The 24,582-nt window shown below is 39.2% G+C and overlaps 1 protein-coding gene across 1 annotated transcript in view; it reads left to right on the top strand.

Moving 5' to 3' along the window:
* OPN1SW (opsin 1, short wave sensitive) overlaps positions 1-19,687 on the top strand; it is a 111,971-nt gene extending 92,284 nt beyond the window's left edge. Inside the window, exon 5 of the mRNA XM_044087148.1 lies at positions 18,667-19,687. Within this exon, the coding sequence (XP_043943083.1) occupies positions 18,667-18,786 (120 nt within the window). The 3' untranslated portion in view covers positions 18,787-19,687. The remainder of the gene's footprint in view (positions 1-18,666) is intronic.
* Positions 19,688-24,582: the final 4,895 nt, after the last annotated feature.

Below are 24,582 nucleotides of genomic sequence, written 5' to 3'. Positions count from 1 at the left end.
GAATGACAGGCTACTGTCAACCTGGGTCCCCAGGTCCCTAATAACTTCTTCTGTGCTCAGTGGATTGCCACCTATGTGGTAGCTAGGGGTAACCTTGTTTTTCCCGAAGGGTGTGACTATGCATTTTTTGGCATTTAACTTTAGGCCATGGCTCTGGCACCAGTTATCCGTTTCTGTGAGACCTTTCTGAAGGATATCTGTGTCAGATGTGTTTTCGACTATGGCGCCCAGTTTGCAGTCATCTGCAAACTTTGTCAGCCATAGCCCTCCTGTGTTTGCTTGTACTTCGGAGAAGTAGATGCCAAACAAGAGTGGGCCCAGGACTGAGCCCTGTGGGACACCACTTGTGACAGGCTTAGAGTCTGACATGGCGCCAGCAACTCTGACCCTGTGGGTTCTGTCGCTCAGCCAGTTTGCAACCCATCTTGTGATGTATGGGTTAACATTTAAGCTGATGAGTTTTTCAATGATACCCGAGTGGGGTATTGTATCGAAAGCTTTCGCCAGATCGAGGTATGCTGTATGGACTGCTTTTCCCTCATCAATGGCTTTGGTGACTGTTTCGAAAAAGTCAACCAAGTTTAAAAGGCAAGATCTGCCTTTGACAAAGCCAAACTGGGTTGGATCCAAAGTCTTCAAATCCCCTATGTCTTTGTTTATGAGATCCATTATGATCCTCTCCATGGCTTTGCAGATAAGGCTTGTCAAGCTAATGGGCCGGTAATTTCCTGGGTCGGTGGAGGCACCGCCTTTATGAAGTGGGACCACTGTCGCAGTGCGCCACTCCCTGGGTACGTATCCAGAGGTGAGACTCTGATTAAACAGCTGTCCTAGCTGTGGGTTTAATTCCTCGTTGAGTTTGTGGAGCACACAGCCGGGGACACCATCAGGTCCCATGGATGCTGTGTTTTTTGCTTTGGAGAGAGCAGTTCTCACTTGGGCGTTAGAGATGTTTGGGGAGCTGCAATCATTTGGTATAGATATCTCACCTTTTGGGGGGGAGGGGGGGGAGAAGTTTGCACTGAACCTGTCAGCCAGTATGTTGGCAATGTCTGTAGGATCAGTAATCTTCACATCATTTTGAACTAGTTCTGAGCATATCTGGGAGTTTCCTCCCAGGTTTCTAACATAGCTGAAGAAGGCCTTATGATTGTCTTTTGAGTCTTTAGCTATTTTTCTCTCAAAGTTTGCTTTGGATGATTTTATAAGAGCTCTTAGTTTTTTACTTGTAGTGATCAAAGGTGTCTTACCTTTTAAGGATTTTGCTCTATCTTGTAGTAGCTTCCTCCTTTTGTTGTAGAGTTTGTTTATGGCTGGGGTCCACCAGACTGGATGCTTACCTTTGGTACAAAGAGTCTTTGTTTTGCTTGGGATTGCCTTATCCATGCAGTCCTGTAGGTGCTGGTAGAAGGCATTTGTAAGTGATTCAGCGGCTTGGGTACTGTTTTCCGCCGGCTCGGGGGCCTTAAAGGAGACCACACTAGTCTTTAGAAGTGTGAAGTTGGCTTTCGAGAAGTTCTTTACTGTGGTCTTTTTTATTTCAGGTGGGGGTGGGATGAGGACCTCCAGCGAGATTAGTTTGTGATCTGATCTCACCAGTGAGGGGTATACTTCCGGTGTTGAACATTGTGCTCCCATGTTCGTGATGATGAGATCAAGTATGTTTTCTCCTCTTGTGGGGATGGTGACCAGTTGTTCCATGGCGTTTGAGTTTATGAATTCCAGGAACTTTTGGGCTAGGGTATTTGGGCTTGAGTAGTGTTCCCAGTCTATATTAGGGTAATTGAAGTCACCTAGTATGATGGTGTTTGGAGATACATTTATCCCCTCCAGTGTTTTCAGGAAAGCCATGTGAGGTTCCTGAGTTTGTGAGGGTGGCCTGTAACATGCTACAATTTGCAGAGCAGTCTTGCCTATGGTTAATTGCACCTGGATGGTCTCCGATGCATCGTGCGTTGCCACCAATCTTGAGGTGTGGGTGTCCTTGATGAATATGGATACCCCCCCTCCTTTCTTGGTATTGTGCGGATTTTGGGGCCGGAATGCATGGTATGCGGTAAAACCTGATAGTGCTGGGGTGCTCTCAGGAGCCTTGAACCAGGTTTCTGTCACAGCACAGACATCGATGTTCTCCATACTGAGAAGGGCCTCGAGTGTGTGCATTTTGAGATTGAGACTTCTGGCATTGAGCAGCATTACCCTTAGCTTTTTTCCATTTTTGTGTTCTAGGGTGGTAGGTTTAGAATTTGAGCCTTGCCTAAAAAAGGCACTATGGGGGTGAAGAAGTCAATGCAGACAACCTAGATTACAGATGCAGAAGTATGACAGTCAAAACAAAAATATATAACCTACTGTTTTTTTTTTTTTTAAATAAAAGATTTTATTTCTAAATATTTCTGACTTTACACTAAAAAAAAAGTATGCTTTCTTTACCATGTATAATGTCTTTTTTGGGGACAACTAACATCTGTTAAGATAGAGTTCTTAGCCATTATTTTTCCTGATCAAGCTTTCAAAAAGAGCACAGTAACCTGGTTCTGCAGCAGACAGGGAAGAAGCCCTAACTATGACCCAGACGACCCAAGGTCAATTAGTGGCTCAGATGTTAGAGGATGCAGGCATGAGAGTGAATGGCCAGTTAGCTTACCCATCGTTGTGGAGGGGTCTGGCTGGTTGCAGTGCTGGCACTTACCGGAGAAGAGTTGCATGACAGGTAACATATGTGCTGTTGGAGAATGTGCTTGTCTCTGCTAAGACACATTCATGCTGTAGCCTTAATGGGGCAAGTGCATGAATGGGATTACCAGAGGATAAAGTATAGCAGGTCTCCCCCTAGGCGAGTGCATACTTCAGCCTCTGGGGCAGGGCTTACAGCCATTCTAGGGAAAAAATGATGGCTAGATGGAAAATGTCTTTCCATTATCAGCTGACACCCTACAGAGAAAAGAAGGGGCTGATCAAATGTTAGAGGGCTGATGGCGGGCAGCAGGAGAAAAAGCGACATGAAAAAGCACAGCGATAAAGCCTCCAGCTGACATACTTGCCTATTTGATGTCAAACTGTATCTTAAATTTAAATTAGCAGAATGTGTTCTTAATAACCTTTTCTGCAACAGTTTCAAACACATATATGAATTATATACATTTTAAGCAGAGAACTCTAGTTCTCAAATAGGTCTAAAATGTTTTGAAGTTGGGGAAAAACAGCCTGCTACAAATAGCAGATGAGGATAAGAAGATAAAGGGGAGGATCCATATTTTTTATCTTTCTGAGTGTTAACCTTCCAAGAGTTGCAATTAATTTTTAATTATATTCTAAAATTTTGTGTTGCTACATTCCCCAACCTAGCTGTGTTTTAGTCTATAGAGTAAATCCTAAACACAGAACTGAAGGCGCAGTACATAAGCAAAAACAATTGCATCAGAAGTATTTGATGGATAGACTATAACACACATACATCGCTCAGTACACTTTTTTTCTTCTGTGATGTTTCATAAGCAATAATTTAATGTCATTTACATATTTGAAGAAGGGACATATGGTGCCCTTGTGGTGTGAAATACTTGAATTGGGTTAGGGAGGAACTCTGCTTTATATGGATGGGGAACCTATCCAGAGAAGGGGTAGTCTCTGAGATACATACCTGTCTCTCCAACAGGTCCTATTTATGTTACAGGTAAGGTTTAAGTCTTTAGAATGGGTAATTCTGGTGTCATTTGTTTTGTGGATATGCAGGTCTATCAAGCTGGTGTCTGACAATAGATCTCCCTTCAACAGTCTGTAGGAGACAGAATACAGGGATAGTCTTTCTAGTCAGCCTCCCAAACAGAATACTCTATATTCTGAAATTACTCCCTATAAAATAGAATATCCAAGATGACTTGCAGAATTACCTCATCTGGTCACCTGACTCTAGGTTCCTACAATAGCTCCTTTTGAAGTTTAAGATAGGACTTGAATATAGACTGCTGCAATACACATCCAAATGTTTATGGCAGTACCTGGAGGCCTCCCCTCTTTTCACTGAGCTAACAAACAAAGGCTCTGTCCCAGACCTATCATCTCCGGTCCTACACAGCACTGTGGGGTGACATTCAGTGACTTAACAGCTCATTTACATCTCCCTTATCTTTAGAAAAAACTGTATCCACTGGAACAGTCGACAAATAACAATACTAGCAAGCCACACAGCCCGTTCCAGAATAAGTCCTCAAAGCACCAGCACACCGCAAATCCAAAGTAGAAAAAGTTACTTTATTAACACAAACAGCTTAAAAGTTAAGCGCTTTCATCTTACTAAGACTTCATCAGAACTGCCTTTCTTGTTACTACATTCCATTTAAATACCCTTACATCATCAGCTGACCTACCTAGAATGAATTTTTAAAGTGCTAGTGCAATATACAAGTTCCTTCATCCTATAAGAATAACAACTAAAAACATACTTGTATGTATCCCTATCATCTTTCCACTGGTTACATACATACTCAATTAAACACATATTAATACCATGTATAAATAAATAACATATGTATTACAATTGTTAAAAATTACTTAAAAATATTACTTAAAATGTGAATATCATATCTGAAATGATGATATATAATTCCATCATTATTGTGTTTTAAGGTGCTATACTAAATATTAAATATTATCTAAAATGGGTTTAATTGATACATGTTCATTAATTCCAGGATATACTGAGCGTTCAATTTGATTTGCCACCTAACCTCCTTGTCACTAACTTTCTTTTTATGTCCCCACCCCTCATGTTCATTTTTACCACTTCTAAAATTCCAAATTTAAAACTGGAACATGTTTTGTTGTCCTTAAGATGTTTCCATAGGGCATTGTTGCTATCTTGCTTCTTAATACTATATAAGTGGTCATAGATCCTATTCCTTAAACATCGGGTGGTCTTCCCTACATAAAAACACGGACATTGTGTACACGTGGCCAAATAAACCAAATTACTGGACCTACAGTTTCCTTTCTGGTAAAATATTCTGGTTTTATTATAGTTAGACAAAGTGGTTTCCTTAACCTCCATGATATAATGGCATTGTTTGCAAGTGCCACATTTGGTGGTACCACCTCTTTCAGATATATCTAATTTCTTTTCTGTCTTCCTTTCCAATAATGCCTTAATATTATTCCCCTTCCTTAAAACAAAATGCGGCTCCTTCCCCACTATTTTGAAAACTCTATTGTCTACTTTCAGCATATTCCAATTGTGGTGAATGATTTTCCTAATATCTCCACTAAAATGATTGTGTTGAAGAACACATGCCATACCATATTTTTTTAATGTTTCGTCGTTATTACTACAATTTCCATCCTCATTGGATAGTGTTGTCAAGCCCACACCTAATAAAGGTTTGTACTTTATTCCCCATTGTTTCTTAACATACCCAGTGACGTCCACTATCATATCTCTCGGATATCCCTTCAGCAAAAAAAGATGCAATTTTTGCCAACTCACTATCTAAGTCTTCCACATCAGATGTCATCCTTGCCGCACGAATACATTGGCCCTTTATAATATTCCTTTTCTGGGCCCAAGGATGATTACTAGAAAAATGTAAATAGGAATTACTGAATGTATTCTTCCTATATATGTTGGACTTGAATTTCCCATCCTTCAGTGTTATTTGAACGTCCAAATAGGATATAGTTTCCCTATGCTTGTTCATAGTAAACTTAAAATGTTCACTACAGGAATTTATATATCCATTAAACTTTTCTAAATCGTTAATATCACCTTTCCACAGAATAAAAATATCGTCTAAAAAACGAAAATAACATGATATAAATTTGAACCAATGAGTTTGGAATATATATTCCTTTTCCCAGTCGTAGACTACCATATTAGCATATATGGGGCGCTGCCCCATAGCCACACTGTACTGCTTATAATATTCTCCTTCGTACCAGATGTAGTTGTGAGCCAAAACCTCTTCCATAAATTCCATAATCAATAATGTTTTGTCCCATGTCACGGATTTAGACCACAATATACTCTCCTGCAATCTTTGCATGCCTTCCTCTCTAGGTATATTTGAAAAAAGGTCTATAACATCCATTGTGACTAACCATTCAACCCCTTCAGCTAACCTGGGTTCCAGCCTACCAAGAAAATCCCATGAATCCACAACCAAATGTGGAATTTTCTTTAAAATAGGTTTCAGCCATTTATCTATGACCTTCCCAAAAGGAAAGGTCTTCGACTGGCTCCCAGATATAATAGGTCTAAATGGGGGATCTCTCGGATCCTTATGGACTTTGGGAATGCCCACAATTGTACTAATAATAGGTTGTTTGACTTTAAGAAACTGATATAAATTAGTATCTATCCTACCTTCCATCAGTAGGTCTTCCAAATGTAAGTCCACTTTGTGATACCCTATATTGACTTCATTCACTGAGGATACCATATACTTTCCAGAATGTAATAGAATACTATTTATTTTATTCCTATAGTCTTGGGAAGAATATAGCACCACCCCACCCCCCTTATCCGGTTTCATAACCCGGATACCTGGGTTCTCCTGTAATTCTCTCAATACACCTAATTCATCCTTTGTTAGATTAAACCTGACATTATAGTTCTTCTTACTATATCTATATATGTCCTCTAACACCAATTTCTCAAAGGTGTCGAGTAAATTATTTAAGGGTGGGGTGTATGTGCTTTTAGTTTGGAATTCATTAGTTTCCTTACATTGTGTTCCATCAAATTTGACTCTCAAATTTAGTTTCCTTATATACTTCTTGACATCAACTATACTATCAACCACATTGAATTTTTCACATGGGATAAATTTCATCCCCTTAGAAAAAAGTGTAAAATGCTCCTTCTTAAGGGTCACATTGGTATAGTTATAGATGAAAAAGTTGTCATAGGAACTGATTACATCATTGACCTTTGTAATCTTCTTTTCATTTGTTTCTCGGGGATGCATAATAATCTTGTTGCCCTTCCCCTCTGTTGTAAATCCCCCCCTCGTGTAATGTCTCGTTTGATAATCTTCCCAATCCACTTCTCCCCCTAAAAAATCATTATTGTTATACCTAGTGGGGGCTCGGTTGTTGTACCTAATCTTCCCTTTCTGTTTTGTACATGATGTATTGTTCGATGAATGCGAAATGTTATATGACACACAATTCAACTGGATAGCAAGCGTGACTACTAAACAGTTTGAAAGAAAGTGTAGGAAACTAAAAAGAGATTTGGAACAATACAATAAGGGAGAGGCCTATAGATGGGAAAAGGATGTGGTAGAAAAACTGGTTAAGTCTCGCAACTTTTTTAAAGGTAAATATCAGGGCCGAACTAATGATAGGGAGAATCATACTTACAGCGCATATAAACAGAAAGGGAAGATTAGGTACAACAACCGAGCCCCCACTAGGTATAACAATAATGATTTTTTAGGGGGAGAAGTGGATTGGGAAGATTATCAAACGAGACATTACAAACGAGGGGGGGATTTACAACAGAGGGGAAGGGCAACAAGATAATTATGCATCCCCGAGAAACAAATGAAAAGAAGATTACAAAGGTCAATGATGTAATCAGTTCCTATGACAACTTTTTCATCTATAACTATACCGATGTGACCCTTAAGAAGGAGCATTTTACACTTTTTTCTAAGGGGATGAAATTTATCCCATGTGAAAAATTCAATGTGGTTGATAGTATAGTTGATGTCAAGAAGTATATAAGGAAACAAAATTTGAGAGTCAAATTTGATGGAACACAATGTAAGGAAACTAATGAATTCCAAACTAAAAGCACATACACCCCACCCTTAAATAATTTACTCAACACCTTTGAGAAATTGGTGTTAGAGGACATATATAGATATAGTAAGAAGAACTATAATGTCAGGTTTAATCTAACTAAGGATGAATTAGGTGTATTGACAGAATTACAGGAGAACCCAGGTATCCGGGTTATGAAAGTGGGGTGGTGCTATATTCTTCCCAAGACTATAGGAATAAAATAAATAGTATTCTATTACATTCTGGAAAGTATATGGTATCCTCAGTGAATGAAGTCAACATAGGGTATCACAAAGTGGACTTACATTTGGAAGACCTACTGATGGAAGGTAGGATAGATACTAATTTATATCAGTTTCTTAAAGTCAAACAACCTATTATTAGTACAATTGTGGGCATTCCCAAAGTCCATAAGGATCCGAGAGATCCCCCATTTAGACCTATTATATCTGGGAGCCAGTCGAAGACCTTTCCTTTTGGGAAGGTCATAGATAAATGGCTGAAACCTATTTTAAAGAAAATTCCACATTTGGTTGTGGATTCATGGGATTTTCTTGGTAGGCTGGAACCCAGGTTAGCTGAAGGGGTTGAATGGTTAGTCACAATGGATGTTATAGACCTTTTTTCAAATATACCTAGAGAGGAAGGCATGCAAAGATTGCAGGAGAGTATATTGTGGTCTAAATCCTTGACATGGGACAAAACATTATTGATTATGGAATTTATGGAAGAGGTTTTGGCTCACAACTACATCTGGTACGAAGGAGAATATTATAAGCAGTACAAGGGTGTGGCTATGGGGGCAGCGTGTGCCCCCATATATGCTAATATGGTAGTCTACGACTGGGAAAAGGAATATATATTCCAAACTCATTGGTTCAAATTTATATCATGTTATTTTCGTTTTTTAGACGATATTTTTATTCTGTGGAAAGGTGATATTAACGATTTAGAAAAGTTTAATGGATATATAAATTCCTGTAGTGTACATTTTAAGTTTACTATGAACAAGCATAGGGAAACTATATCCTATTTGGACGTTCAAATAACACTGAAGGATGGGAAATTCAAGTCCAACATATATAGGAAGAATACATTCAGTAATTCCTATTTACATTTTTCTAGTAATCATCCTTGGGCCCAGAAAAGGAATATTATAAAGGGCCAATGTATTCGTGCGGCAAGGATGACATCTGATGTGGAAGACTTCGATAGTGAGTTGGCAAAAATTGCATCTTTTTTTGCTGAAAGGGGATATCCGAGAGATATGATAGTGGACGTCACTGGGTATGTTAAGAAACAATGGGGAATAAAGTACAAACCTTTATTAGGTGTGGGCTTGACAACAATATCCAATGAGGATGGAAATTGTAGTAATAACGACGAAACATTAAAAAAATATGGTATGGCATGTGTTCTTCAACACGATCATTTTAGTGGAGACATTAGGAAAATCATTCACCACAATTGGAATATGCTGAAAGTAGACAATAGAGTTTTCAAAATAGTGGGGAAGGAGCCACATTTTGTTTTAAGGAAGGGGCATAATATTAAGGCATTATTGGAAAGGAAGACAGAAAAGAAATTAGATATATCTGAAAGAGGTGGTACCACCAAATGTGGCACTTGCAAACAATGCCATTATATCATGGAGGTTAAGGAAACCACTTTGTCTAACTATAATAAAACCAGAATATTTTACCAGAAAGGAAACTGTAGGTCCAGTAATTTGGTTTATTTGGCCACGTGTACACAATGTCCGTGTTTTTATGTAGGGAAGACCACCCGATGTTTAAGGAATAGGATCTATGACCACTTATATAGTATTAAGAAGCAAGATAGCAACAATGCCCTATGGAAACATCTTAAGGACAACAAAGCATGTTCCGGTTTTAAATTTGGAATTTTAGAAGTGGTAAAAATGAACATGAGGGGTGGGGACATAAAAAAGAAAGTTAGTGACAAGGAGGTTAGGTGGCAAATCAAATTGAACGCCTCAGTATATCCTGGAATTAATGAACATGTATCAATTAAACCCATTTTAGATAATATTTAATATTTAGTATAGCACCTTAAAACACAATAATGATGGAATTATATATCATCATTTCAGATGATATTCACATTTTAAGTAATATTTTTAAGTAGTTTTTAACAATTGTAATACATATGTTATTTATTTATACATGGTATTAATATGTGTTTAATTGAGTATGTATGTAACCAGTGGAAAGATGATAGGGATACATACAAGTATGTTTTTAGTTGTTATTCTTATAGGATGAAGGAACTTGTATATTGCACTAGCACTTTAAAAATTCATTCTAGGTAGGTCAGCTGATGATGTAAGGGTATTTAAATGGAATGTAGTACCAAGAAAGGCAGTTCTGATGAAGTCTTAGTAAGATGAAAGCGCTTAACTTTTAAGCTGTTTGTGTTAATAAAGTAACTTTTTCTACTTTGGATTTGCGGTGTGCTGGTGCTTTGAGGACTTATTCTGGAATGGACTGTGTGGCTTGCTAGTATTGTTATCTCCCTTATCTTTCTTAAAATAAACCAGCTGGTTGCCAGTGTCCTCTACTGAAACATATACATTTAATTCAGATACCATAACACATATACATTTCTCTTCATTTCAGCAGGGTGCACTCTTGATATATTTTAACACAATTAACACAAGCAGAGCTCACAAATACATTTTCAGCACAAGTATCTGTACAAATCAACTTGATATACAAATGACGTAATTATTTACAAAATTCCAGCTAGCTTTGCTGGCACAAGTCATACATCCACTGCCCTACTTCTCCCTCGCATGGCTGGCAGTACTTCCTATTGTCACAGTGGGTGATTTTATGGCTGTTCCTAATTTGCAATCATCTGCAAATTTGGTAAGCCAGAGGCCCTTGACATTGGTCTTAACTTCAGAGAAGTAAATGCCAAAAAAGAGTAGTCCCAGGACTGATCCCTAAGGTTCATAGGTTGGTACTAGGCTATCAGCCCTAGGGCCTATACAAACCTAGCCATAACAATTCCCTGGCTATTTTTTCCCACACTATTTACTTCCCTGGACACCTGTCTAGCAGGGCTACTGACGTGATCCTTGGGGTGGATTTCCTTTCTCCCATCCAATCATCAAGGTTCCTTTTGAAGAGGGCCAAGGTGGTGCCCTGCTTGACATGTATGGGCAGTCTATTCCAGAGTCTGGGGAGTCTCTGGGTCAGAAACCTATCCCTCCAGCATGTTTTGTTTATTGTGATGACAAGGTTTAGATACCTGGAGCATGTGGCTGTGAGGGATTGGGATTTCTTTAAGTGTAGCATGTCCAACAGCTCTGGGTTTGACATGGCCTTGTATGTTAAGCAGAGATCGCCTCTGAGTAGACAATATGCGACAGAGTATAGCTGGAGTTTTTTAAGGTGGTCAGCATAGGGCATCTGCTTTAGGCCTGTGATTCTTTTAGTGAGGTATTTCTGTGACCTTTCCAGTTGTTGCAGGTGTCTTGAGAGGTACATACCAAATGGGGCATTGTATTCTATAATGGGTCTAATGAAGGATGAGTACAGTGGGACAATGACTTCCTTTTTTCTGGATGAAAAGCCCTTAGTGATGAGGTGTGCCACATAGAAGGATTTCCTGACTGTTGTGGCGATGTGGTTATTGAAGGTGAGACCACTGTCCACCCATGTCCTTAAGTCTCTTATCACACTTTCAGTGTTTAGTGTACTACCACCTATGTGGTAATTCATGGGTACATGTTTTTTCCCAAAGGGGATAACTATACATTTCTTGGCTCTGGCACCAAGCATCTGTTTCTGTAAGGCCCTTTTGCAGAGTATCCACATCATTTGGGGATTCAGTAATGACTCCAAGTTTACAGTCATCTGTGAGATTTGTTAGCCAGAGTCCCTTAGTGTTGGCCTGTACTTCAGAGAAGTAGATGCCAAACAAGAGCGGTCCCAGGACTGAACCCTGAGATACTCCACTTGTCACTTGTCTGGAGCTGGATTTGGAGTCAGCTACTTTTACAGTCAGTGTGGGTTCTGTCTGTAAGCCAGTTGACAACCCATCAAGTGACGTAGGGATTAATGCCCAGCTTAGTAAGTTTATCTATGATTCCAGAGTGGGGGATGGTGTCAAAGGCCTGGGCGAGGTCCAGATAGGCTGTGTGGACTGCCTTACCCTCATCCACGGCTCTGGAGACTGATTCAAAGAAGTCAATCAGGTTCAGGAGACAAGATCGGCCCTTCATGAACCCAAACTGGGTGGGGCCCAGTGTTTGAAGGTTGCCAATATCTTTGTTTATAAGTTCCATGATAATACGTTTCATGGCCTTGCAGATCAGGCTCATCAGACTGATGGGCAGTGGATCCCCCCTTGTGGAGTGGGATAACTGTAACTGTGCGTCACTCAGTGGGCATGAAGCCTGAGGTGAGGGTATGATTAAACACGACACTTAGGTGAGGTGCCAGTTCATTTTGTAGTTCATGTAGCGCACACAACCCAGGATGTCATCTGGTCCCATGGATGCTGTATTCTTAGCTTTGGAGAGTGCGTTTTTTACCTGTGTGGTCATTATTACCAGTCTTTGGCAATCTTCCGGTATTGAGATGGGCTGTTTAGCGAAGTGTGGGGGGGGTGAAGTTGGCACTGAATTGATCTGCCAGGATATTGGCAATATCCTTGGGATCAGTATATTTAATGCCATTCAGTTGTAGCTCAGAGCAGATCTGAGCATTACCATTTAGATTATTGACATAGTTATAGAATGCCTTGTGGTTGTCTTTGGAATCTTTGGCAATTTTATTTTCGTAACTAGTTTTGGAGGATTTATGAGAGATCTCAGCTTCTTACTGAGGCTGGTAAGGGAATTTTTTTCATCATGGGATTTTCCTCTTTTTAACAGTTTCTTCCTTTTGTTGTAAAGTTTGTTTATGGCAGGGGACCACCAGATTGGCTTCCTTTTTTGGAGGAGAGCATCTTGGTTCTATTTGGGATTGCATGATTCATGCATGAGTGGATGTGCTCATACAGTGCCTTAGTGTAGGACTCATCAGTCGAACTTTCAGTTCCCGTCTGCATGGGTGTCATGAAGTTTGTCACTTCTGACTTGAGTAGCATGAAGATGGCTTTGGAGAAGTTTTTTATGGAGGTTTCTTTACTGGGGAGTGGGGGGTGGGATGTGGATGTTAAGAGTGATTAGCTTATGGTTTGACCTGACCAACGAGTTGGTGACCATAGGTGTGGAGCATCAATTTCCCATGTTTGTAATCACCAGGTCTAGGATATTGGAGCCCCTGGTGGGACTATGGATTAGTTGATCCAGGGCATTGGAATTTATGAATTCCAAGAACCGTTGGGCAAAGGTGTTGGTACACGAGTAGTTTTCCCAGTTAATGGCAGGGTAGTTGAAATCACCCAGTATTAGGGTGTTTGGTTATATCTTAATATTTTCCAGTATGTTTAGAAAGATGTAGTGAGAATCTTGGGGCATGGTGGCTAATGTATAGCAAGCTACAATTTGGATTGCAGTCTTACCTAGTGTTAGTTGCATCTGGAGAATTTCAGACGCATTGTGTTGGGCAACTAGCCTGGTGGTGTGAATATCCTTGGTGAATATGGACACTCCTCCACCTTTAGTGTTCCCAATTCTAACTTCCTGGGTCCTGTGAGCCAGCTGGCTATCCACTGAGTGACATAAGGATTTATCCCCAACCTATTGATTTTATCAACAATGTCTGAATGTGATATTGTGTGAAATGCTTTAACCAGGTCAAGGTAGGCAGTGTGAACCATTTTGCCCTCATCCATTGCTTTGGTGACCTTCTCAAAGTCCACCAGGTTGAGTATTCATGATTTACTCTTGATGAAACCAAATTTGGTTGGGTCCAGTGTTTGGAGGTTTCCTATATATTATGGCTTAAGACTAGTGAGACTTATAGGTCTCTAGATGGCCCACCTTTGTGCAGAAGGATGACTGTTGTTGCTCTCCATTCACGAGGCATGAAGTCTGTTTGGAGGCTACAGTTGAACTGAAATTCCAGAGGGACTGACAGGTTATGTTTCATTCTATTAAGAAGGTATCCCTGGATATTGTCTGGGCCCATTGGTGCAGTGTTCTTGGCCTTACAGAAAGCACTGAGGACATGTTCTCTAGTGATAGTTGGGGGATGTTATATTTGATAGTATTTTTTGAGAGGAGGTTGATGGGAGAGTGGGGTAAATTTAGAACTGAATTTGTCTGCCAGTAAATTTGCTATATCTTCTTGTTCAGTATAGGTGGCTTCATTAACAATGAGCTATGCACACAATTGTGTATTGCCTTCAAGGCTGTGGATATAGCTAAAGAATGCCTTGTGGTTGTGGTTGTCCTTGGCCGGGAGGTGGGGCTAAATTTACCTGAAATATGGCTTTGGTAGACTTTATTTGTCCTCTGAGTTGTTTGTTTAGTTTTGAGTGCTCTTTTATTTTGCTGGGTGCTACACCTCCTAATTTGCCATGATTTTCTTCCCTCTGTTATAGAGCCTATTGATTTTTTGATTCCACTAGGGTGGCTTGTTTTTTGAATTAGTTCTGTACTTGTTTCTAGTGGGTACAGCTGCCTCTATGCAGCTATTAACATGTTTGTATAGGGTTTCTGTGAACAGTTCCAAGTAGGCAGCAGTGTTATCAAGGTTTATGGATCTTGAAATGTTGCCAGGCTATCACTTAATAGTAGAAAGTTAGCCTTAGAGTAGTTCTGGAACATTTCAGGGTTAGCTGGAGTTCTGTGATTTATTTTCACTTCAAAGTAAACCGTTTTGTGGTCTGAACTGACCTGCAAAGACATTACACTAGGGGGTGTGTAGTACTCTCCCATATTAGTGAAGACCAGTATTCTTGCACGGCTGGTCAGCATATTGACAAACTAGAGATGGAGAGGTAATAAGATGGGAAAATGCCAAAAATGTATTTGGACTGTAGGCTAGATATTGCCTTCCCTATCAAGGATTGATATCAGAGTATATGCAAAGAAAAAGGAATAGGGGAGTCCTAAATGAAAGACCAGCACTCTCTAGTTATTTGTTCTCAATACCTTGCCTGGTTCCTTTGACAGTTTTCTCCAATAAATTCCAGGCCCCCTTACCTATTGTCTGCATCCTTAATTTCAGTCATCCCTATCGACAGAATCTCCTTTCTGCATTCCTGTGTTGGGTTAGTTCTTAGAATACTTTCTGCTACTTTATGAATATAATATTCTGTATGATTATTGTCACTCTCCTTAAAGGTTGGCATCCAAAATTCCCATCTCTCCTTGTTTCTTGAGCTTCTCTCCTGTTTCATCATCATCACTTTCCACTTTGAATTATATGTTTCTGCTTGTACTATGTATAGGAGTCTTAACTGTGTAGCTCTGAAATATCGCTTCAAATTGGGTAATCCCAATCTGCCTTGTTCTATTGGAAGAATCAGGTTATTCCCACTTGACTCTTGCTGTGTTCCCCCCCAGATAAAATCCTTCAGCTCTTTATTAATTGCTGTCCATAACTTCTCTGGTTGATAAAAATATGCCTGACCTGTGTATAAGATTAAAGGGACTAAAAACATTTTAACTGGTTGTGTCTTACTATCCATATCCATATAGTTTCCCAATATTCAGTGTTTGTGTTATATTTTATTTATTCTCTTCCCACATATCTTTCGCTGTCACACTGGAATCATTTTAATACACTATTGGAGCTCCTCTTGCAATTAATATAAGTAATCCTCTTTTCCTTTGTCCCAAGTATTCTGCTGAATAAACATCCTGAAAACCTTTATCAAATTCACGTTTAGTTCTTTCCAAGTGTGTCTCCTGTAGCTTAACTATTTGTACCATACATTTTTAATATAGTTCACTACCCTTTCTTTTTTGTATTTATCTGTGAGACCATTGACATTTAAAACACTACAGAAATCATTGTTGTATTAAGACGTTATTGTTCCCACTTTTTATGTATAACAGCTTTTTTGTTACATGCATACTCTGGCAGGTTGATCTTTTATACAGTTATTTCTTGTCATAACCATTTGAGCCTATGCCACATCTTACAAGACTTTTTGTTTTACTGAAAGCCCTCAATAAATACCCCCTGCAATACCCCCTAAAACCTATTAACTTAATAACAACATATAAAACTATGTACATCTTCAAATACTGAAGTTTTACCCCCATAATGGGAACAAATATTCCAAACTGACAGCAACACTCACAGAAGAACAAGAAGCAGAAACTCCTACTTCACAGCACAATTTTTGTTGGACAAACTTTTGTATTTTCTCCTTAGAATGTACTTCATCAAAAATATTTTGTCCCTCCAGGGAATAATATTTTGAGGATAGCTAAGTACAGCAGTTTGAATCTCATGCCTGCTTCTCAACATTCCCTGAATAGTGGGATAAATGTACTCCTCTTGTGCCTTCTCCACAAGTAATCTGCTGCCTCCCACTTTTAGTACTTTGTCCTTCTGCCAGTTTTGTCAGAACCCACTCCTGCTGCTGGTAGGACTGCATTTTTATTATTAAAGGTCTAGGATTCTTTCTCATATACAGGTGGAGCACACACAATGTGCCCTTTCAGTTATCAGATCCTGCTGTGGAATACCAGTCCAGCTGCCTATTTATGCTTTCATAAAATTAATACAGTCTGTTCTTTCCAGCGTCACTGTTATAGCAGAAAATCTCAGGTTTTCCCTACAGTTCTACCCTTTAATTCTATTATTTTTGCAACATTTCTTCTTGAGCATTGTCATCATATTCAGACAGCCTTTTCTTCATTTCATCCTCTGATTTTTGCAGTTTTGCCACTTCATCTGAATATCTGTTTAAAGTTTCTTCCATTTCTTTCCAGCCTTTTGTTGTTTGAGTTGATATACTCCATCAGTGTTTTGTTTATTTTAATCAAGTCTGTGTGCAGTTGTCTTATACTTTCTCCTAGGTTACTGGAGGTCATGTCTGAAGCTTGCATTGTTTTTTGCTGAACAGCTGCAGTACTTTTCCCAGTCAAGTGTTTTTTTTCTTTACGTTTTATAGCTGATTTTCTTTCAGGTCTTCTGTATTTCTTTTTCCCTGGCATCCAGGCAGTGCACTTATTAGCCAATTACTGAAATTTACCAAGAAATCTAAATCCACTGACTTTCTATGCTAAGTTTCTGTTTTCACACTGGCAAAGCTAGAATTAAGCTGTTACTCAATGTGCAGCCATCTTCAAAGTCCTGCGGGAGGGCAATGTTTCAGCTAATATTCAAAAGAGTAGAGGGAAGAGGTACAGACCATCCCTCACAAAGCATTGTGGTGTGTTGACCATTTCCTTCCATACTGACAAATACTGCACCTCCTTAGAGTGACACCAGAAACTAAGCCAATTATTAAAGTCAGTCATCTTCTGCAAGTATTGTAGAATCATCATTGGAGAAGGTAAAATGCTGCTCAATGCCAGGCTCATACCAACCTGGGACACATATACTAAGTGGTCTATGATGTCTCTCTTCATATAGTCTAGGAAGGTATGTCTAAAGTCATTTACACCCACATGGATTATGACAGTCATACCGGTACTTGTGGTGTAATGACCTGAGTGCTTGTGTAATATGGCAGATCCTGCCCCTGATAAGCAACTGACCATGACTTTCTCCTTACTCAGCCTGGTAAGAGAACATCAGTGTTACTCACAGTGGAGTTGGGTTGAAAAACAGATTCATTTTGTTGAAAGGTGGTGCCAATGAAGTGAGCGCGCAAAATGACAGTTATGTCCCCTGCCAAACTCAAGAATGTGGATAGATGGAAGTTTTTTGTTTTACTGATTTCCAAGAGGAACCTATGTCTTTTGCTTTTATCTCACTCTATGTACCTCTTAAAGTAATATTCCCTTAAGATAGAACCAATCTGTTTAATCACCTTCGGTCAGCTCACAAGTCCATGCAGGTGTGATACTGCTTTGGTGTCAGTGGCCTGTCGACTGCTCAGGCCTGTGGTGGTTTTCAATTCTTTTGCCTTTCAGAAAGAATGATAATCCATTCCTGTGTACTGCCTGTCTTCTGTCCTGCAGCCTCTTTGCTAACTCCTGGACTTCTACTGTGATGGTCCTTTAGGTGCTACTCTGCCTCCCACCATTTCTTGTGGTACTTATTTTGGTAGACTTTCCACATAGTTGACGTGTAACAGAATTTCATCAAGGCTCATGTCACAGAATTGTTTACTAAATGCCTCTTACACCAATGCCACTTAAAATAAGCACAGAAAATATTTTTTTTTAGTGAAAGCATTAGTTATGGTTCCAGCATGCATGGATTTCCCTACTTGCATCAAGTATGAGTGAACAGAATAATGATATTTTTCAATTAAAACAGTTTTCCATAGTCATTTCCATTGGGTCTATCATGTCTGACAGCTGGCGTAATAATCTTGCAAGATGAACCATTTATGTTATGCATGTCAAATAGCAGCAGCATTTGTGACTGAGGTGAGTATTCAGCAAAGGCTGGCAAAGTGAGCTACAACCATTTTAAGGCCACATGCAACCAGCTTTAGAGAGATAAATTCAGTAAATTGAGACCACTGTGGCAAGCAGTCACATTTTAAAGAATTACTTAGGATAACCTAATAATTATATAGATGTTTTAAAGCAAAATAATTTCCTTGAAATATCTGGACATTCTGAAATGGTGTGTCATTGCAAAATATTATTACCGTTTTTTTTTTTTTTTTTTTAGCTAGCTACAAATATGAGTGATTGCATGTGTTTGTGGAAAAATGATGCTTTGTCTTGAAAAACATTCTCTTCTATGCTGCTGAGTCGAGGACAGAAATAGGAATCTTCCTTGCTATTATTTTTATTGACTGTTTTATGCTTCCCCCAACCAGTTCCGTAGCTGCATCATGCAAACTGTGTTTGGAAAGCCAATGGATGAGTCAGAAATTTCCAGTTCATCTACCAAGACTGAAGTATCATCTGTTTCCTCCAGCCAAGTTACTCCAAGCTAAGAAAGTCCATCAGGAAGCCAAGCAGTCACCTATTAACTTTTTGAAAGGTTACAAGACACCTAGCAGAAAACAATTCATCAAGTCCCTGGACATTGACTTCCCCCTGGCCCTTTATATCTAAGCACTAATGTGTGTCACTCTGATGTGATAGGTAAGGAAGTATTCCCTAGCAGTACTCAAAGATTCCCCTGAGTGTACGACATATGATGAGATAGGAAAGTCATTCTGTGTTTTGAATTCAAACTATGGTTTTATTTTTAGTAAACTAAAATAAGGGAGATCTGCAATTCTGCTACTACTAAGAAAATGAGGATGTGTTTGTGAACATGTGTACTTGGAACTGCTATCTGAATAGGGATGTGCCTTCATTATACCATACAATGTAATTGTTTCTATGTATAAGGAAATGTCACAGACTTTTCTTTGAAAATATTTCAAAATGCAATATGGAAAGCCTATTTCTTCAAAACTGTCAAATTACATGAATCATGCAAGCAGAAAAAGCTATGTGGATTCATGCTTGCACATTAAAGTGCAATTCAAACAAGCACTCATTTTTAATATCTTCAAATGGTTTACTCGATATGTGGGTGGGTGAGTTTAACTTAGTTTCTACCTCCTGTACTTGATTTCTTTGATGTTTCTTTCCCATGCATTCAAATGCATCTTCTGTGATGAAAATACAGAATGAAACTGATAAAATTTATTGCTGATGGAACTGTAAACTATAAAGTTTGATCACTTACAATGTATACTATAATTACTGTATGTGTTCGTCATCTCCATTGTAGTGTTACATTAACTCAGGTCATGCATATAACTGAAGAAAAGATTATGAACTGCTGAAGAAAAATAGTAACACATGAGCAAAGTGTAATTTGTGATTAATAAAAAGTGTCTTCTTGTCACACATAGTGCATCTCTTACATCTTGGAAGATGTGTTGTTTTTGAGAATGTAGTTCCTGATAATGCATCCTTGCAAGAAGACTGAATCTCTTATAACAAGAGCAATACTTTATGCACAAGTTGACTTTATAAAAGGATGAAGTAACCTCAGTGTGGTTAGAACATGGTTGTATGTCTGTGTGTTAGGATCAAGGCTGAAAGAGACACAGATACCTTTTTGCTCATCTTTGACACTTTATCCAGAATGTATTTAATGGGTGCTTAGACAAACTATAAAATGTGGCATAGGCCCAATATTTCAGGTGATAGGTGACGGCACTGCTGGCCAATCATAGCATAGTACTGTTAGGAAATAAGTCAAGGTACTTCTTACTAATCAGTGGTGTGTGTGTGTGTTTGTGTGTGTGTGTGTGTATATATATATATATATATATATATATATATATGTGTGTGTGTATATATATATATATATATATATACACACACACACATATTTTTACTAATTATGAAATCTTAAAAATAAATACAGACATGGTTTATAAAGTAATTGTTCAAGTCATTATTTTAAAAAATGGAAGAGATGGATAAAATTCTGTTGAAAGGATTTAAAAGTCAGATTTTGTTTTAACTAAATGTAAGGGGATGTTTTACATATGTTGCTACCACGTAGGGTTAGACTGGAGCAGGACATCTGAGTTTTCTGGAGCTCTCAGTGAGTTGGCCCGGCCTGTAAAGAGGATGGCAATGATCAAATACTCATCTAACCAACTAGGAATGGAAACGTTTATTTATTTGACATTTGTTGACCAGGTTAGTTCAGCTGGGCCGAAGCCCTTTTTCAGTGGAGACCCGGGGAGAAAAGCTCCACATAAACATACATCATATCAATATAACTACATAAACATAGTACATAGCTACAAAATATAGTTACCAGGAGTAACAATAAACAAGTTATAATAATATACATTACGATTCTAAATGATTAGTAAGTACACCTGGTACAATGCAGAGCATAAAAATCTAGTAGAGAAATGACATCCTTCATCATCAGTTGAGCTGAATAGCTCCCGAGTGTATAATTACTTATAACACAGTAAACTCAATTTGAATCTAAAGAAATCATGCAGGTACAGGAAGACAAGTACAATTTGTAAGAGTGATGTAGAGAAACATTAGTGGATAAGAAGGGTGAAATAGGCATGTGAAAAAGGGAGAGAGGAAAAGTCAGTCAGGGGGACGATTGCACACACATAGCCATGAGGTGCTTAGGTATTTTTTACACCATTTCTGAACTGTTTTTTAGGCTTAATATTTCAAATGTCCAGTGGGAGTTTATTCCAGTTCTCAGCTGGGGAATAGCGATAAAGGTTCTTGCCTATTTTGATTTTTGGCTTGTATATAGAAAGGAGGTGTTATTCAGAGCTCAGAAGTGTTCTGAATGGGGAGTAGGGGGAGATGATAGAGATAATGTTGGGACAGGAGGAGGGCAGGTGCAGTATGGAATGAATTACCTGAAGCTGAGAGAGGAGAAGGTTATGGGGAAGCTCTAACCAATTTAGTTTCCTGAGGGTTAAGCAGTGATGAGAATGGTATGGGTGTTCGGCAGCAAATCTGGCTACCTTGTTATATGTGGACTCTAATTTAGACAGTAGTGTGGCTTATAAGTTGGTGAAGAGTCTGAAAGCCATAAAGAAGGGCTGGGAGTAGGTAGGCATGGGATAGGGCAATCCTGGCTTTACTTGATAAAAAAAATTTATTCTTGTAGAGGAGGCCAAGTGTTTGGTAGGTTTTCTTAATATTACTGAGAACATGCAGGTCAAATTTCAGCTAGTCATCAATAATGATCCCAAGTAGTTTGGTTGAGTTTCCACTGTGATAGGTGTATTATTATGGGAAGTGATACTGAAAGAAGGTTTAAAATGATTTATGGTTTTTGGGATGAAGAGCAAAAGTTTAGTCTTCTTTGGGTTTAGGATTAGCTGGTTCTTATTGAGACAGTTTTCAATAGACAAAAAGGAGTTCTGGGTTGTATGCAGATCAGAGAGGGCATTGGCTATGGTGATGACTGTGGAGTCATAGGTGTATTGTACAAGTGATGACTGTGAAGTGGAGGTAGATAACTGACTGGTGAAAATATTAAATAGTAGAGGGCCAAGTACTGAACCTTGGGGGACCCCCATATTTATAGGAGGTTTTGGAGAGATAGCAGAAAGCCATTTAATGGACTGGAAACAGTTGCTGAGATATCTTGAGAACCAGGAGATAGTAGAGGCAGACAGGCTGAGTTCAGAGTTTATTTAGGAGGAGGGAGTGAGAAATGGTGTCAAAAGCTTTAGAGAGATCAAGAAAGAGGCGAAAGACTAGTTTGCTCTGTTCTCTGCCTTGTGATATGGTGTTAATGAAGGACATGAGAGCAGTAGAGGTGCTATGACCAGGGCGAAAGACATGTTTAGTGGAGGTGATTAGGTTCTCTTGTATGAGGTATTGCAGGATTTGTTTGTGTACCATTTTTCCAAGATCTTAGAGAGAGGTGATAGAATTGCAATGGGACTAAAGTTGGAGAGTTTGATAGAGCTACCTCCTTTATGAATGGGTAAGCTGTGGAATTTTTTCCATATTGCAGGGACTTTGGCCTCAGTAATGGACTGATTAATGAGAATAGAGATGGGAAGGGCGAGAGAGTTGGCTGCTTAATGGAGAAATAGTGGAGACGACAATCTGTTGAGGTGGAACAAGGTTTGAGTAGCAGGGATTTAATGCAGTTGGTGAATACAGTTTTTATGGAGAAGGCTGAGAAGGTATTGGAGGGTTGGTGGGTAAGATAGTGTCTGTGCTGGAGTAAGGATGGTTGGTTAGTTTGCTGATGGTGTCTATAAAGTATGAGTTAAAGTTAGCAGTTTGAAAAGGTGTGATTGTAGGGCTAGGATGGGGTGAAGAGGGGGTTGCCTGGATGAAGGATTTGGTTGATTGTATTTCTTTGGGTTATTTAGGTGTGACTCAGGAGGGTTAGTGTAGTAGTTTCTCTTGTCATTGGTGACTGCTCTCTTAGCAAGGTTGCATAGTTGTTTGTACTGTTGGATGTGGGAGGGGAGTTTGGTTTTAGTCCAGAGCATCGAGGTTTTATCCCTTTGAGCCATTAGAGAATGGGTTGATAGCCAGGGAGATGTGCTTGATTTTATTATAACAGTGCATATGGGGGCTAGGGAGTTAAGAATGTTGAAGAATATGGTGTTAAATTTTATTATAGCTTCATCAAGGCGTAACTGGCTGAGGAATGACCAGTTGAGAAAATAGTTAGGATACAGGTAGTTAGAAAAGCTAGGAGCAAGGTGTAGGTAGCCATGGTGAGGTGTATTAATTTAGTAGGTGGTAATGGGGCAAATGTAGCTTTGGTAGTGCTGCTATTGTTGAGGTGGCTGTAAGGATGATTTGTAAGATCAGAAGGAGTGAGAGCTGAGGTGTCACTTTTAATGATTATAGGTGGGTGAGGGAAGGAGGGTAGAGGTTAGGGAGGAAACTAATTGGAAGGTTGTAGTTGAAGGGAGTGGTATATAGAGTAGTGGTGTACTGAGGGAGAGAATAAAGGAAATTATGTCAGGGGTGGGTGGGAATGGGGGTAGGGGAGCCGAGTGAGGCCGAGCGTAGTGAGGGTGAACGGAGTGGGCTGGTTTGAGATGAGTAGAAAGTGCACTAGAAACAATCAGTGAGACAGGTGAGTGAAGGTAGAGTGTAATGTTAGAGGAGGGTATAAGGGGTAAATATCAGCAAGTATGGATGGCAGAGAGTGTTTTAAAGGGTTAGAAAGGCAGGCTTGCCTTGCTAGAAAGGAGGTCGCTAGTCAGGGGTAAGTGGAGAGAGAGCTATAGAGTGGTAGGTATTAAGAAACCATGGTTATCTTGCAAGAGCGAATGCAGTTAGGTGATTCAGGAGAATGGGTGCCTCTTTGGTCCAGTGGTAGAGAAAAGTGATCAGGAAGGCAAGTGTGATCAGAGCAAGGCCGGTAGGGAAGCAAGAAACTAGAAACTAAGTGGGAGGTGGGGTATAACACCTAAGCAATTGTGATGTTTGGGGAGCCATAGGAAAAAACACACGGAAAAAAACAAACAGTATAACAGGTATACAGGACAGTTAATGCATACAATGCCAAGACAGGTTAAAACAGTCCCAGAATGCGGCCAGTGTTCAAGAACATTTTATGAAGAAAGCTTTCTTTTGGAGTGCAGTTGTTAGCACCCCTTATTATGCAGCTCCTCAGAGTGTCTGTAGTTAAATGGCAGACAAAGGGGGAACACAGGTATGAGAAAGGTCCCCGATTAAAAAAAAAAAAAAAACAGAAGAATGAAGCGAGTCAGAGCATTATGGTAGAAAGCAGGCAAGTAATAGTGCAGAGAAGAAGGAGAAAGGGAGTTCAAGGAGGAAGGAGAGCAAAGGAAAGGGAAGGATGAATTAGGCATAGTTTTGATGGATGAAAGATAGTAATTCAGTAGGGAACTACACAGCTAAACTGGAATTATTGGTTTCTGACCATTATAACATCATGTGGGAATGTATTAGTAAGCCAAAGGAAATTCAGTGAAAAAATAGTATTAAGAAAATTGGGCTGATTACCTCTTTAAAAAAATTTAAGCGGAACTGGATTGAAAGTAAGCAGTTGAAACAACCTGCAGACTGTTGGGAAATATTTTATAAACATATGAATAAAATGATAGTAAAATCTGTTGCTATAGTTCAGGAGGGGGCATTGAGTTATGGATATGGATTGATCAAACAAACGAAAAAAGAAAATTAAGGATCACTTCTGGCAGATGTATGAAAATCAAGTCTTATAAGAGATGAAAATGTACTAGGAATGCATTTAGGAATCTTATATGCAGAATTAGAAGTAAATA

The sequence above is a fragment of the Protopterus annectens genome, chromosome 11.part0 (genome assembly GCF_019279795.1).
Source record: "Protopterus annectens isolate FY-2018-M chromosome 11.part0, PAN1.0, whole genome shotgun sequence".
Classification (NCBI taxonomy): domain Eukaryota; kingdom Metazoa; phylum Chordata; order Ceratodontiformes; family Protopteridae; genus Protopterus; species Protopterus annectens.
This window is presented reverse-complemented; position numbering and strand designations above follow the sequence as displayed.